Here is a 13,400-nt window from a genome sequence, read left to right as displayed (position 1 = left end):
AGTGCTTTGCTTCAGTCCTCACGGGTGGTCAGGTTCCTCATGTCTTCCAGGACCCTGAACCTCTGGGTGTGGGTGAGTGGAGTGGATTCTATCCCGCTGTGACAATGGAACAAGTCAGAAAGGTCCTCATGAAACTAAACGTGTATAAGTCCATGGGGAGAGATGATATCTATCCTGGGGTTCCCAGAGAGAGATGGCTGATGTGGTTGCTAAGCCTCCCACCATCACATTTGAATGATCATGGCTTTCAACTGAAATCCCTGGTGGCTGGGAAAAGGGAAATGTTACTCCAATTTTTAAGAAAGGGAGAAAGGATGGAGGGTCGTGCCAAGAGGTTAGTGGTTAATGGAATTAAGTCCTGCTGGTGACCCGTTACAAGTGGTGTCCCCCAGGGGTCGCTTCTAATGTCTTATCATTGACAAAGATGATATTGTTGAGCACACCCTCAGCAAGTCTGCAGACAACACCAAGCTGAGCGGTGCAGTGGATACACTGGAGGGAAGTGAAGGCATTCAGAGGGACCTGGACAAGCTGGAGCAGTGGGCCCACATGAACCTCATGAGGATCAACAAGGCCAAACGCAAGGTGTTGCACTTGGACCAGGGCACTCCCAGGTACTTATACAGGCTGGGGGAGAATCTCCTTGAAAGCAGCCCTGCAGAGAAGCACTGGACATAAGCCAACATTGTGCGTATACAGCCGGATGTCCATCATCGGCTAAAAGTCCTGGAGAGCAGGAGAGATGCCTGAAGACTGGAGGACAGCCAATGTAATTCCAATCTTCAAAAAGGTCAAGAATTAGGACACAGGAAACTGTAGGCCACTCAGGTTCACATCCATCTCTGGGGAGGTGTTGGAACAACTTATTGTGGATAGCATCTCAAAGCAGTTGGAAAAAAAGAAGTTGAAGAAAAATGGATATCCAGAGTAGTAAGCTTGGATTTATTACAAAAAAATTCATGCTTGACTACTGTGGTAGCCATTGTAGAAATCATGAATGGCTGGGTAGGTGTCTTAGTAACCTGGCTTAATGCTGGATCTGACAGATGTTTTGAATCACAGGACCCTGGAGTGGCTTGGGTTGGAAGGGACAGTAAAGTCTGTCAAGTTCCAAACTCCTGCAGTGTGTTTATTGCCACCCAGTAGATGAGGCTGCCTGGTGCCCAATCCAGTGAGGCCCTGACCATCTCCACAGAGGGCAGCTCTCTAGACATGGGGTCTGTGACATCAGCGTTGGCCTGACGTTCACCTGACCTCTTTTCTGCCGCGCCCTCAGCCCCGTGAGGTGCTGACCGTGATGTCACAGTGGCGGCAGGGAGCGGCCATTGTGACCCGCGGGGCCGGGAGCAGAGCTAAGGCTGCGGGGCTGGGGCTGAGCTCAGTTCGGCTTGGTGAGGTGTGGAGAGAGCATTGATTCTCTTGTTTCTCGCCGTTGATGCCAAACATGTTCAGAGGGAAGGAGGAGGTTCCCAGCTCTGGGAATGAGGAGGTCCCCAACTCTGGGGAGCCAGGTGAGAGCACCATATCCCTGCGCACACCTCCCCGCTGCCAGGCAGGGGGATGCTGGGGGTTTGCCTGTGGCCAGAAGGGACAACAAGGTGCTTCTCCAGCACTGTGGGCAGGCAGGGCCCATCTGCTCCTCGGCCAGGGAACCCAGCCAAGCTGTGGCTGCTGCTGGCACCACTACGCCTGCAATGCCCCCTACCCCTCCACCCCTTCCAGACCCGTCTCTCAGCCAGCGTGGCAGGCACGGAGCAGGCCCTGGGGATGACCCCAGGGACACCCGTCCCTGCCAGGTGCTCACCGCTGCTCATGGTTGCTCTCTCCTTCCTCTGCAGTGTGCATGCTGTGCCGCCGCACACAGGTCAACCCCGACATCTGTGGACAGATATCTGTCAATGGTGGGCTCTGTGCCCACCAGTTCTGCGTGGTGAGTTCCCTCAAGGCACAGAGCTCCTGTCAGGGATGCTCCCATCCTTTCTGGCCTCACGAGATCACGCTCTTTTCTTTCTTACAGTTCTTTGCCGACGGCCTCTTGAAATGGAGAAGCCGAGTGGGGGGGATTTTTGAGTTCCCCCCTGGTGTCATCCAGCAAACAATTCAGCTGGCAGACCAGAAGGTGAGGACCTGAACTGAACAGGGAGCTTGATGTTGGCAGAGGCTCACAGTGGCTTTGCCTGGGCCCAAAGAAAGTGATCATGGCCCTTCCAACTGGCACTAATGGGCACTGGTCTGCTCTTTCCAGCACTGCTTTGTCTGCGGTGAGAGGGGAGCTACGATCAGCTGCGCGGAGACAGGCTGTGAGCGCAGCTTCCATCTACCCTGCGCCGAGGACGGGGAGTGCGTCACACAATACTTTGGGCAGTACAGGTAAGTAAGGGCCAGCAGGAGCAGCAGAGCTTCCGTCCCTCCAAGGGAGGAACCCACCGCGACACCTGCCAGCACCCTGCCACAGCCAGGCCTGGCTCTTTCCTGGTCCTCTGCCCTCCTCACAGCACTTGTCACCGTGCCCGTCCTTTCTGTCCTCCTGACCAGGTCCTTCTGCTCGGAGCATCGCCCTCAGCAGGCACAGGAGGCAGCTCCATCTCCCAACACACCCTGCATCATCTGCGTGGAGCCTGTGGGGGACAGCACGTCCTACCACACCATGATGTGCCCTGTGTGCAAAGAGGCCTGGTTCCACCGGGGCTGCATCTGGGTAGGAGCCCTCCCCTCACCCTGCACCCTGCAGGCACGGCCAGTGCTCAGCAGAACCCACCCCCGCTCATGCTCACGTTGCTTGTGCTTCTCCTGCAGAAATACGCCATGCACGCTGCCACCATGTGTTTCTACTGCCCCGTCTGTAGATCAAAAGGGCCATTCCGCTCCAATATGACCACGTTGGGGATCCAAATCCCAGTCAGGTTGGTGTCCTTCTGCCCAGCTCGGCAGACACTCGGGCACAGAAGCTGTGCCAGCTCTGGCAGGCCCAATCCCTTGCCATCCCACAAGCATTGGTCTCAGCTTCATGGAGAAGCTGGGAATGAGCTCAGTGTGGATGCCCTGATCTGCCTTATGCCTGGGGCACTGGGGACTCATCACATTCCCTCTGTTCTCTGGCAGACCACCATCTTGGTGGGACGACGAATGGTTCCAGCCGCTGAGAGAAAGGTACGGGCGCTGTGATGCCCAACGGTGCACCTACTTCAGAGGCAGGGATACGGCACCAGTAAGCGGGTGAGTGACCTCCACAGTCCTCTTGGGCTATGCATGGGATCTCAGCCTCACCATAGGCTGGGAGAGCAAGGACTGAGCACCAGAACTGTGCCGGCTGCTCCCTGCCTTGGTTCACTTCATCCTCACAGCCACAACCCCTTTCCTTCTGCAGGCTCTGGGAGCTGTACCTCTGCACCTCTTGTGGAGCACAAGGCATGCACCGGTACTGCTCCTTCTGGGGCCCAATGATCACCAGCTGGGAGTGCTCCAGCTGCGCTGGTCAAGAAACAGGTAAGAGGCAAAGAGCCATGTGCCGCGGGACTGGGGCCAGGCATGGCCTGGCAGTAGGTGCTCAGGGTGGCCTTGCCACAGTCTCTCTGCCCCATGGGGCTGGCAGCCTGTCCTGCCCTGGGGCTGCATGTTCATCCTGCTGAGCTTCTCATCTCTCCTTACAGCCTCCAGCAAGTGCCCTGAGTTTTCCAGCACTTCCAGACGGGAGGTACCAGTGCCTTCCCGCATAGTTACAGGACCTGAAAATGTCAGCTCTGGTCCTGCTAGACAGGCAGCATCCAGCCCATCCTGCAGCTCCCAGGTGCCTGAGCTCAGAATCCAGCCCAGAGTGCCGGCAACTGAGGAGACCACCACCTGCTCACATCCATCTGAGGAGCGGGACGCCTCTCAGCAGCACCAAGGACGTGCTGAGAGGAGATGGGCACCAGCTGCAGGTGCTGAGAGCTGCTCCCTGAGCCCCACCAGGAGGAGGACAGCGTGGGCCAGCAGAAGATCTGCAGTACCTGCACCCACAACGCGTCCTGGGGAGCGGGTGACTGGAAGAACAAGGAGCCGCTCCCCATTGCAAGGCCGGGCCTCAGGCTCCCAGAGTCAGCCCCAACGACGTCATGGTGGGAGCCATACAACAGCCCGTGGTGCACAGAGCAGCACCTGCACCTTGGCCACACCAGCACGATCGTGGTCCTTGAGGGTTCGTCTGCAGTCTGCACGCCGGAGACAATCCAGGCAGCGAAGGCGGGCCCCCACTCGAAGCCGATCCCTAGTGGGGCGTCGTGCTTCGGCTTCCCGCAGCCGGAGCCGATCCCCAGTGGGGCGTCGTGCTTCAGATGTCCGCAGCCGGAGCCGATCCCCTGTGGGGCGTCGTGCTTCAGCTTCCCGCAGCCGGAGCCGATCCCCAGTGCGGCATCGTAATTCATCTTCCCACAGCCAGCCCTGAGGAGGCCGTGGAAGCCGGTCCGGGCAGCGGGGACAAGCCTGGGCACAAAGCCTCTCCCGGGCAAACCACCAGAGTATATGTCCCCACAGACCATCCTGAAGGCAGCACAGTAGCAGCCGTGTCCCAACCACACTTGATGGCTGCGGTCTCAAGCGGAAAGAAAACAAACCTTGAAGAGAGTCCACGTGTGTTTACTTCATCCTTCTGTGGACCGCCCGGGCACACAGCCGCTCCCGGGTCCAACAGCAGAGAAAACATCCCCAAAGACAGTCCCAAAAACAGCGTGAAAACACCCTTGTCCCATCCCTGCATGATTTGTATCATTCCAACCTAAAAATAATAAACCCTTAACATATTCCCCAAATATTGGCTTCATTCTTCTCTGTTTGTCCTGCGGTGGGGAGTGTTAGGAGCTGAGACCATGGGGTTGTCTTCTCTGCAGTGCCCTCCCATATATTTGGCACAGTTATCTTTTGGTCCATCTGCGTCTGTGATGGGGTCAGCAAGCCTGCAGGCCAGCTGTGTGTGCAGCACCCACAGCATACTGCAGCCCAGAAGGCCAACTGTATTGTAGGCTGCATTAAATTAGGGTTGACTAGCAGGGAGAGGGAGGTGATTGTCCCCCTCTACTTGGCTCTTGTGTAGCCCCATTTGGAGTGCTGTGTCCAGGCCTGGGGCTTGCAGCACAAGAAAGATGCAGAGATCTTGGAATGATTCTAGAAGTGCTAAGACGATCATAGGGCTGGAGCACCTCTCCTATGAGGAAAGGTTGTGGGAACTGGGCTTGTTTGCTTGGAGAAGAGAAGGCCTCTGGAAGACTTACTGTGGCCTTCCAATACTTGAATGGGGCATATAAACACGAGGGTGAATTGCTGTTTACAAGAGTGGACAGTGATAGGACAAGGGGGAATGGTTTTAAACTAACACATCAGCGCATTCTCAGAGATCACTGCCCACATGTCTCTTAGACATAAAGAAAACAACAAGCCTCTGTTTAAGAAGACTCATTTTAAAGCTTCCACAGTTTTTTTCTGCTCAGGGCCTAAGAAACTGTTTGAAACCTAATGCCTGCAGAGCTCTCACTGAGCCTTTTCTAGGCTGAAAAGGCCCTGTCAGCCTATCCCCATAGGGAATGTACTCTAATACCTTCATCACTGGATGATGATTGGGTCTCTGAACTCTCTCCAGTATGTTCACATTGCCCTTGTAAGAGGAAACCCAGAACTGGACCAGGCTGTAGAGGTGAGGCATCACCAGGGCAGAGTGGACAACAGAGGAGGCGTTAGACAGATTGAGTGTGCCCACAGTGGCTCAGGCTTTCATAGTTGAGGCTATTAAAGAGCTAGGGGCAGGATTAAAGGCACAGGCTGAGGCTTCTCAGAATCAAGTGTTAGCAGCTCTTGCACCCTTACAAGCGTCTGCGGTAACCAATGCAGGCCCAAGAACCTCTTTTAAATGTTTCCGGTGCGGTGTTAAGGGACATTTGTGACGGAATAGCCAAGCCACCGGTGTATGGTGCCAGAACTGCCGTTCGGACAACCACAACACCGTCACCTGCCGATGCCAGACGGGAAACCTAAAGCCCAGGGCAAGAAAGAACAGCGGCCATGCTCTGACACAAGCAGCCGTTCCCAGCCAGCGGATGCCTGCCGCCCCGCACATGTCGTGCGCGGTTTTGTCTGTGCAGCCCACATGTAACGTGGTTAAAAACACAGATGGATCGAAACCAGAGGATCGTTGTGATCCCAGTCCAGTAGATCCAGAAAGAGAATCGGACGCATTTCGTCCTGATTATAATTTTAAGGGGAGCAGTAACGACAAATTTACAATTGAAATTTGTGCTCTAAAGCATGAATTCCTAAGATGTGGAAGAATTCCTACCTTGATATAATCTTCCATTCAACTACTTGCTCTGCTTCTGTGCTTTTATCACAGGCAGGACTCCATATTACAAGTTAAAAAAAAAAAACCATAAAAACAAACCCAATTCATTTTCTAGCATTTTCAGAAGCTTAAAAAATGGTAACTGTGATGATTTCTTGATTCCCTCTTTGTTTGCTTTACCTCCAGAGAGAACTAAGGATTCATTCGGTAGAATTCTATAGGAAAAAAACCACCTCTGTTTAAGAGACATATATTTTTCATGAAAGTATGATGTTCAAATGCATTTTCCTTGTTTGTTAGTTATTATACCATCTACAATGAGAATTTTCTGCCTAAATTTTCAAATTAAAGAAGAGATGATTAAAGACCAGTTTTATTTATGTATTGTGCTCAATATTTATTTATGTATATATTGTGCTCAATAAGTGCTTTGCTTCAGTCTTCACGGGTGGTAAGGTTCCTCATGTCTTCCAGGACCCTGAACCTCTGGGTGTGGGTGAGTGGAGTGGATTCTATCCCGCTGTGACAATGGAACAAGTCAGAAAGGTCCTCATGAAACTGAACGTGTATAAGTCCATGGGGAGAGATGATATCCATCCTAGGGTTCCCAGAGAGAGATGGCTGATGTGGTTGCTGAGCCTCCCACCATCACATTTGAAAGATCGTGGCTTTCAGCTGAAATCCCTGGTGGCTGGGAAAAGGGAAACGTTACTCCAATTTTTAAGAAAGGGAGAAAGGATGGAGGGTCGTGCCCAGAGGTTAGTGGTTAATGGAATTAAGTCCTGCTGGCGATCAGTTTCAAGTGGTGTCCCCCAGGGGTTGCTTCCAATGTCTTATCATTGACTGAGATGATGGATACACTGCAGTGCAGTGGATACACTGGAGGGAAGTGAAGGCATTCAGAGGGACCTGGACAAGCTGGAGCAGTGGGCCCACATGAACCTCATGAGGATCAACAAGGCCAAACGCAAGCTGTTGCACTTGGACCAGGGCACTCCCATGTACTTATACAGGCTGGGGGAGAATCTCCTTGAAAGCAGCCCTGCAGAGAAGCACTGGACATAAGAGAGCATTGTGCATATACAGCCGGATGTCCATCATCGGCTAAAAGTCCTGGAGAGCAGGAGAGATGCCTGAAGACTGGAGGACAGCCAATGTAATTCCAATCTTCAAAAAGGTCAGGAATTAGGACACAGGAAACTGTAGGCCACTCAGGTTCACATCCATCTCTGGGGAGGTGTTGGAACAACTTATTGTGGATAGCATCTCAAAGCAGTTGGAAAAAAAGAAGTTGAAGAAAAATGGATATCCAGAGTAGTAAGCTTGGATTTATTACAAAAAAATTCATGCTTGACTACTGTGGTAGCCATTGTAGAAATCATGAATGGCTGGGTAGGTGTCTTAGTAACCTGGCTTAATGCTGGATCTGACAGATGTTTTGAATCACAGGACCCTGGAGTGGCTTGGGTTGGAAGGGACAGTAAAGTCTGTCAAGTTCCAAACTCCTGCAGTGTGTTTATTGCCACCCAGTAGATGAGGCTGCCTGGTGCCCAATCCAGTGAGGCCCTGACCATCTCCACAGAGGGCAGCTCTCTAGACATGGGGTCTGTGACATCAGCGTTGGCCTGACGTTCACCTGACCTCTTTTCTGCCGCGCCCTCAGCCCCGTGAGGTGCTGACCGTGATGTCACAGTGGCGGCAGGGAGCGGCCATTGTGACCCGCGGGGCCGGGAGCAGAGCTAAGGCTGCGGGGCTGGGGCTGAGCTCAGTTCGGCTTGGTGAGGTGTGGAGAGAGCATTGATTCTCTTGTTTCTCGCCGTTGATGCCAAACATGTTCAGAGGGAATGAGGAGGTCCCCAACTCTGGGGAGCCAGGTGAGAGCACCATATCCCTGCGCACACCTCCCCGCTGCCAGGCAGAGGGATGCTGGGGGTTTGCCTTTGGCCAGGAGGGTCAACAAGGTGCTTCCCCAGCACTGTGGGCAGGCAGGGCCCATCTGCTCCTCGGCCAGGGAACCCAGCCAAGCTGTGGCTGCTGCTGGCACCACTACGCCTGCAATGCCCCCTACCCCTCCACCCCTTCCAGACCCGCCTCTCAGCCAGCGTGGCAGGCACGGAGCAGGCCCTGGGGATGACCCCAGGGACACCCGTCCCTGCCAGGTGCTCACCGCTGCTCATGGTTGCTCTCTCCTTCCTCTGCAGTGTGCATGCTGTGCCGCCGCACACAGGTCAACCCCGACATCTGTGGACAGATATCTGTCAACGGTGGGCTCTGTGCCCACCAGTTCTGCATGGTGAGTTCCCTCAAGGCACAGAGCTCCTGTCAGGGATGCTCCCATCCTTTCTGGCCTCACGAGATCACGCTCTTTTCTCTCTTACAGTTCTTTGCCGACGGCCTCTTGAAATGGAGAAGCCGAGTGGGGGGGATTTTTGAGTTCCCCCCTGGTGTCATCCAGCAAACAATCCAGCTGGCAGACCAGAAGGTGAGGACCTGAAAAAAAAAGGGAGCTTGATGTTGGCAGAGGCTCACACTGGCTTTGCCTGGGCCCAAAGAAAGTGATCATGGCCCTTCCAACTGGCACTCATGGGCACTGGTCTGCTCTTTTCAGCACTGCTTTGTCTGTGGCGAGAGGGGAGCTACCATCAGCTGCGCGGAGACAGGCTGTGAGCGCAGCTTCCATCTACCCTGCGCCGTGGACGGGGAGTGCGTCACGCAATACTTTGGGCAGTACAGGTAAGTAAGGGCCAGCAGGAGCAGCAGAGCTTCCGTCCCTCCAAGGGAGGAACCCACCGCGACACCTGCCAGCACCCTGCCACAGCCAGAGCCCAGGCCTGGCTCTCTTTCCTGGTCCTCTGCCCTCCTCACAGCACTTGTCACCGTGCCCGTCCTTTCTGTCCTCCTGACCAGGTCCTTCTGCTCGGAGCATCGCCCTCAGCAGGCACAGGAGGCAGCTCCATCTCCCAACACACCCTGCATCATCTGCGTGGAGCCTGTGGGGGACAGCACGTCCTACCACACCATGATGTGCCCTGTGTGCAAAGAGGCCTGGTTCCACCGGGGCTGCATCTGGGTAGGAGCCCTCCCCTCACCCTGCACCCTGCAGGCACGGCCAGTGCTCAGCAGAACCCACCCCCGCTCATGCTCACGTTGCTTGTGCTTCTCCTGCAGAAATACGCCATGCACGCTGCCACCATGTGTTTCTACTGCCCCGTCTGTAGATCAAAAGGGCCATTCCGCTCCAATATGACCACGTTGGGGATCCAAATCCCAGTCAGGTTGGTGTCCTTCTGCCCAGCTCGGCAGACACTCGGGCACAGAAGCTGTGCCAGCTCTGGCAGGCCCAATCCCTTGCCATCCCACAAGCATTGGTCTCAGCTTCATGGAGAAGCTGGGAATGAGCTCAGTGTGGATGCCCTGATCTGCCTTATGCCTGGGGCACTGGGGACTCATCACATTCCCTCTGTTCTCTGGCAGACCACCATCTTGGTGGGACGACGAATGGTTCCAGCCGCTGAGAGAAAGGTACGGGCGCTGTGATGCCCAACGGTGCACCTACTTCAGAGGCAGGGATACGGCACCAGTAAGCGGGTGAGTGACCTCCACAGTCCTCTTGGGCTATGCATGGGATCTCAGCCTCACCATAGGCTGGGAGAGCAAGGACTGAGCACCAGAACTGTGCCGGCTGCTCCCTGCCTTGGTTCACTTCATCCTCACAGCCACAACCCCTTTCCTTCTGCAGGCTCTGGGAGCTGTACCTCTGCACCTCTTGTGGAGCACAAGGCATGCACCGGTACTGCTCCTTCTGGGGCCCAATGATCACCAGCTGGGAGTGCTCCAGCTGCGCTGGTCAAGAAACAGGTAAGAGGCAAAGAGCCATGTGCCGCGGGACTGGGGCCAGGCATGGCCTGGCAGTAGGTGCTCAGGGTGGCCTTGCCACAGTCTCTCTGCCCCATGGGGCTGGCAGCCTGTCCTGCCCTGGGGCTGCATGTTCATCCTGCTGAGCTTCTCATCTCTCCTTACAGCCTCCAGCAAGTGCCCTGAGTTTTCCAGCACTTCCAGACGGGAGGTACCAGTGCCTTCCCGCATAGTTACAGGACCTGAAAATGTCAGCTCTGGTCCTGCTAGACAGGCAGCATCCAGCCCATCCTGCAGCTCCCAGGTGCCTGAGCTCAGAATCCAGCCCAGAGTGCCGGCAACTGAGGAGACCACCACCTGCTCACATCCATCTGAGGAGCGGGACGCCTCTCAGCAGCACCAAGGACGTGCTGAGAGGAGATGGGCACCAGCTGCAGGTGCTGAGAGCTGCTCCCTGAGCCCCACCAGGAGGAGGACAGCGTGGGCCAGCAGAAGATCTGCAGTACCTGCACCCACAACGCGTCCTGGGGAGCGGGTGACTGGAAGAACAAGGAGCCGCTCCCCATTGCAAGGCCGGGCCTCAGGCTCCCAGAGTCAGCCCCAACGACGTCATGGTGGGAGCCATACAACAGCCCGTGGTGCACAGAGCAGCACCTGCACCTTGGCCACACCAGCACGATCGTGGTCCTTGAGGGTTCGTCTGCAGTCTGCACGCCGGAGACAATCCAGGCAGCGAAGGCGGGCCCCCACTCGAAGCCGATCCCTAGTGGGGCGTCGTGCTTCGGCTTCCCGCAGCCGGAGCCGATCCCCAGTGGGGCGTCGTGCTTCAGATGTCCGCAGCCGGAGCCGATCCCCTGTGGGGCGTCGTGCTTCAGCTTCCCGCAGCCGGAGCCGATCCCCAGTGCGGCATCGTAATTCATCTTCCCACAGCCAGCCCTGAGGAGGCCGTGGAAGCCGGTCCGGGCAGCGGGGACAAGCCTGGGCACAAAGCCTCTCCCGGGCAAACCACCAGAGTATATGTCCCCACAGACCATCCTGAAGGCAGCACAGTAGCAGCCGTGTCCCAACCACACTTGATGGCTGCGGTCTCAAGCGGAAAGAAAACAAACCTTGAAGAGAGTCCACGTGTGTTTACTTCATCCTTCTGTGGACCGCCCGGGCACACAGCCGCTCCCGGGTCCAACAGCAGAGAAAACATCCCCAAAGACAGTCCCAAAAACAGCGTGAAAACACCCTTGTCCCATCCCTGCATGATTTGTATCATTCCAACCTAAAAATAATAAACCCTTAACATATTCCCCAAATATTGGCTTCATTCTTCTCTGTTTGTCCTGCGGTGGGGAGTGTTAGGAGCTGAGACCATGGGGTTGTCTTCTCTGCAGTGCCCTCCCATATATTTGGCACAGTTATCTTTTGGTCCATCTGCGTCTGTGATGGGGTCAGCAAGCCTGCAGGCCAGCTGTGTGTGCAGCACCCACAGCATACTGCAGCCCAGAAGGCCAACTGTATTGTAGGCTGCATTAAATTAGGGTTGACTAGCAGGGAGAGGGAGGTGATTGTCCCCCTCTACTTGGCTCTTGTGTAGCCCCATTTGGAGTGCTGTGTCCAGGCCTGGGGCTTGCAGCACAAGAAAGATGCAGAGATCTTGGAATGATTCTAGAAGTGCTAAGACGATCATAGGGCTGGAGCACCTCTCCTATGAGGAAAGGTTGTGGGAACTGGGCTTGTTTGCTTGGAGAAGAGAAGGCCTCTGGAAGACTTACTGTGGCCTTCCAATACTTGAATGGGGCATATAAACACGAGGGTGAATTGCTGTTTACAAGAGTGGACAGTGATAGGACAAGGGGGAATGGTTTTAAACTAACACATCAGCGCATTCTCAGAGATCACTGCCCACATGTCTCTTAGACATAAAGAAAACAACAAGCCTCTGTTTAAGAAGACTCATTTTAAAGCTTCCACAGTTTTTTTCTGCTCAGGGCCTAAGAAACTGTTTGAAACCTAATGCCTGCAGAGCTCTCACTGAGCCTTTTCTAGGCTGAAAAGGCCCTGTCAGCCTATCCCCATAGGGAATGTACTCTAATACCTTCATCACTGGATGATGATTGGGTCTCTGAACTCTCTCCAGTATGTTCACATTGCCCTTGTAAGAGGAAACCCAGAACTGGACCAGGCTGTAGAGGTGAGGCATCACCAGGGCAGAGTGGACAACAGAGGAGGCGTTAGACAGATTGAGTGTGCCCACAGTGGCTCAGGCTTTCATAGTTGAGGCTATTAAAGAGCTAGGGGCAGGATTAAAGGCACAGGCTGAGGCTTCTCAGAATCAAGTGTTAGCAGCTCTTGCACCCTTACAAGCGTCTGCGGTAACCAATGCAGGCCCAAGAACCTCTTTTAAATGTTTCCGGTGCGGTGTTAAGGGACATTTGTGACGGAATAGCCAAGCCACCGGTGTATGGTGCCAGAACTGCCGTTCGGACAACCACAACACCGTCACCTGCCGATGCCAGACGGGAAACCTAAAGCCCAGGGCAAGAAAGAACAGCGGCCATGCTCTGACACAAGCAGCCGTTCCCAGCCAGCGGATGCCTGCCGCCCCGCACATGTCGTGCGCGGTTTTGTCTGTGCAGCCCACATGTAACGTGGTTAAAAACACAGATGGATCGAAACCAGAGGATCGTTGTGATCCCAGTCCAGTAGATCCAGAAAGAGAATCGGACGCATTTCGTCCTGATTATAATTTTAAGGGGAGCAGTAACGACAAATTTACAATTGAAATTTGTGCTCTAAAGCATGAATTCCTAAGATGTGGAAGAATTCCTACCTTGATATAATCTTCCATTCAACTACTTGCTCTGCTTCTGTGCTTTTATCACAGGCAGGACTCCATATTACAAGTTAAAAAAAAAAAACCATAAAAACAAACCCAATTCATTTTCTAGCATTTTCAGAAGCTTAAAAAATGGTAACTGTGATGATTTCTTGATTCCCTCTTTGTTTGCTTTACCTCCAGAGAGAACTAAGGATTCATTCGGTAGAATTCTATAGGAAAAAAACCACCTCTGTTTAAGAGACATATATTTTTCATGAAAGTATGATGTTCAAATGCATTTTCCTTGTTTGTTAGTTATTATACCATCTACAATGAGAATTTTCTGCCTAAATTTTCAAATTAAAGAAGAGATGATTAAAGACCAGTTTTATTTATGTATTGTGCTCAATATTTATTTATGTATATATT

General features: G+C 53.8%; 2 protein-coding genes across 2 annotated transcripts; both read left to right on the top strand.

Annotated features, from left to right (window-relative positions):
* Positions 1 to 17: 17 nt before the first annotated feature.
* LOC146753687 (E3 ubiquitin-protein ligase PHF7-like) lies at positions 18 to 4,781 on the top strand. Its single transcript, XM_085528695.1, has 8 exons — positions 18 to 1,930; positions 2,018 to 2,119; positions 2,246 to 2,370; positions 2,536 to 2,698; positions 2,797 to 2,903; positions 3,103 to 3,216; positions 3,368 to 3,486; positions 3,651 to 4,781. The coding sequence occupies exons 1-8, from the start codon at positions 1,844 to 1,846 to the stop codon at positions 4,421 to 4,423; spliced, it is 1,590 nt and encodes a 529-aa protein (XP_085384821.1). The 5' UTR covers positions 18 to 1,843; the 3' UTR covers positions 4,424 to 4,781.
* Positions 4,782 to 9,743: 4,962 nt separating this feature from the next.
* On the top strand, positions 9,744 to 11,460 carry LOC146753686 (uncharacterized; the record flags this gene model as incomplete). Its single annotated transcript, XM_085528431.1, has 3 exons — positions 9,744 to 9,895; positions 10,047 to 10,165; positions 10,330 to 11,460. Coding segments are annotated over 3 exons (1,044 nt in total), but the record flags the coding sequence as incomplete, so codon positions are not given.
* Between the last annotated feature and the right edge of the window lie 1,940 nt (positions 11,461 to 13,400).

This window comes from Coturnix japonica, chromosome Z (genome assembly GCF_054131305.1).
Source record: "Coturnix japonica strain WE chromosome Z, WE-NBRP24, whole genome shotgun sequence".
Taxonomy (NCBI): Eukaryota; Metazoa; Chordata; class Aves; order Galliformes; family Phasianidae; genus Coturnix; species Coturnix japonica.
Note: the sequence above shows the minus strand (reverse complement) of the source record. Positions and strands in the feature narration are given on the sequence as shown.

Excerpts from the sequence above, each read along its gene's own strand:
- LOC146753687 (XM_085528695.1), top strand. The coding sequence starts at position 1,844 with ATGCTGTGCCGCCGCACACAGGTCAACCCCGACATCTGTGGACAGATA. Across the intron at positions 1,931-2,017 it reads GTGCCCACCAGTTCTGCGTG|TTCTTTGCCGACGGCCTCTT; the intron begins GTGAGTTCCCTC and ends TCTTTCTTACAG. Across the intron at positions 2,699-2,796 it reads TCCACCGGGGCTGCATCTGG|AAATACGCCATGCACGCTGC; the intron begins GTAGGAGCCCTC and ends CTTCTCCTGCAG.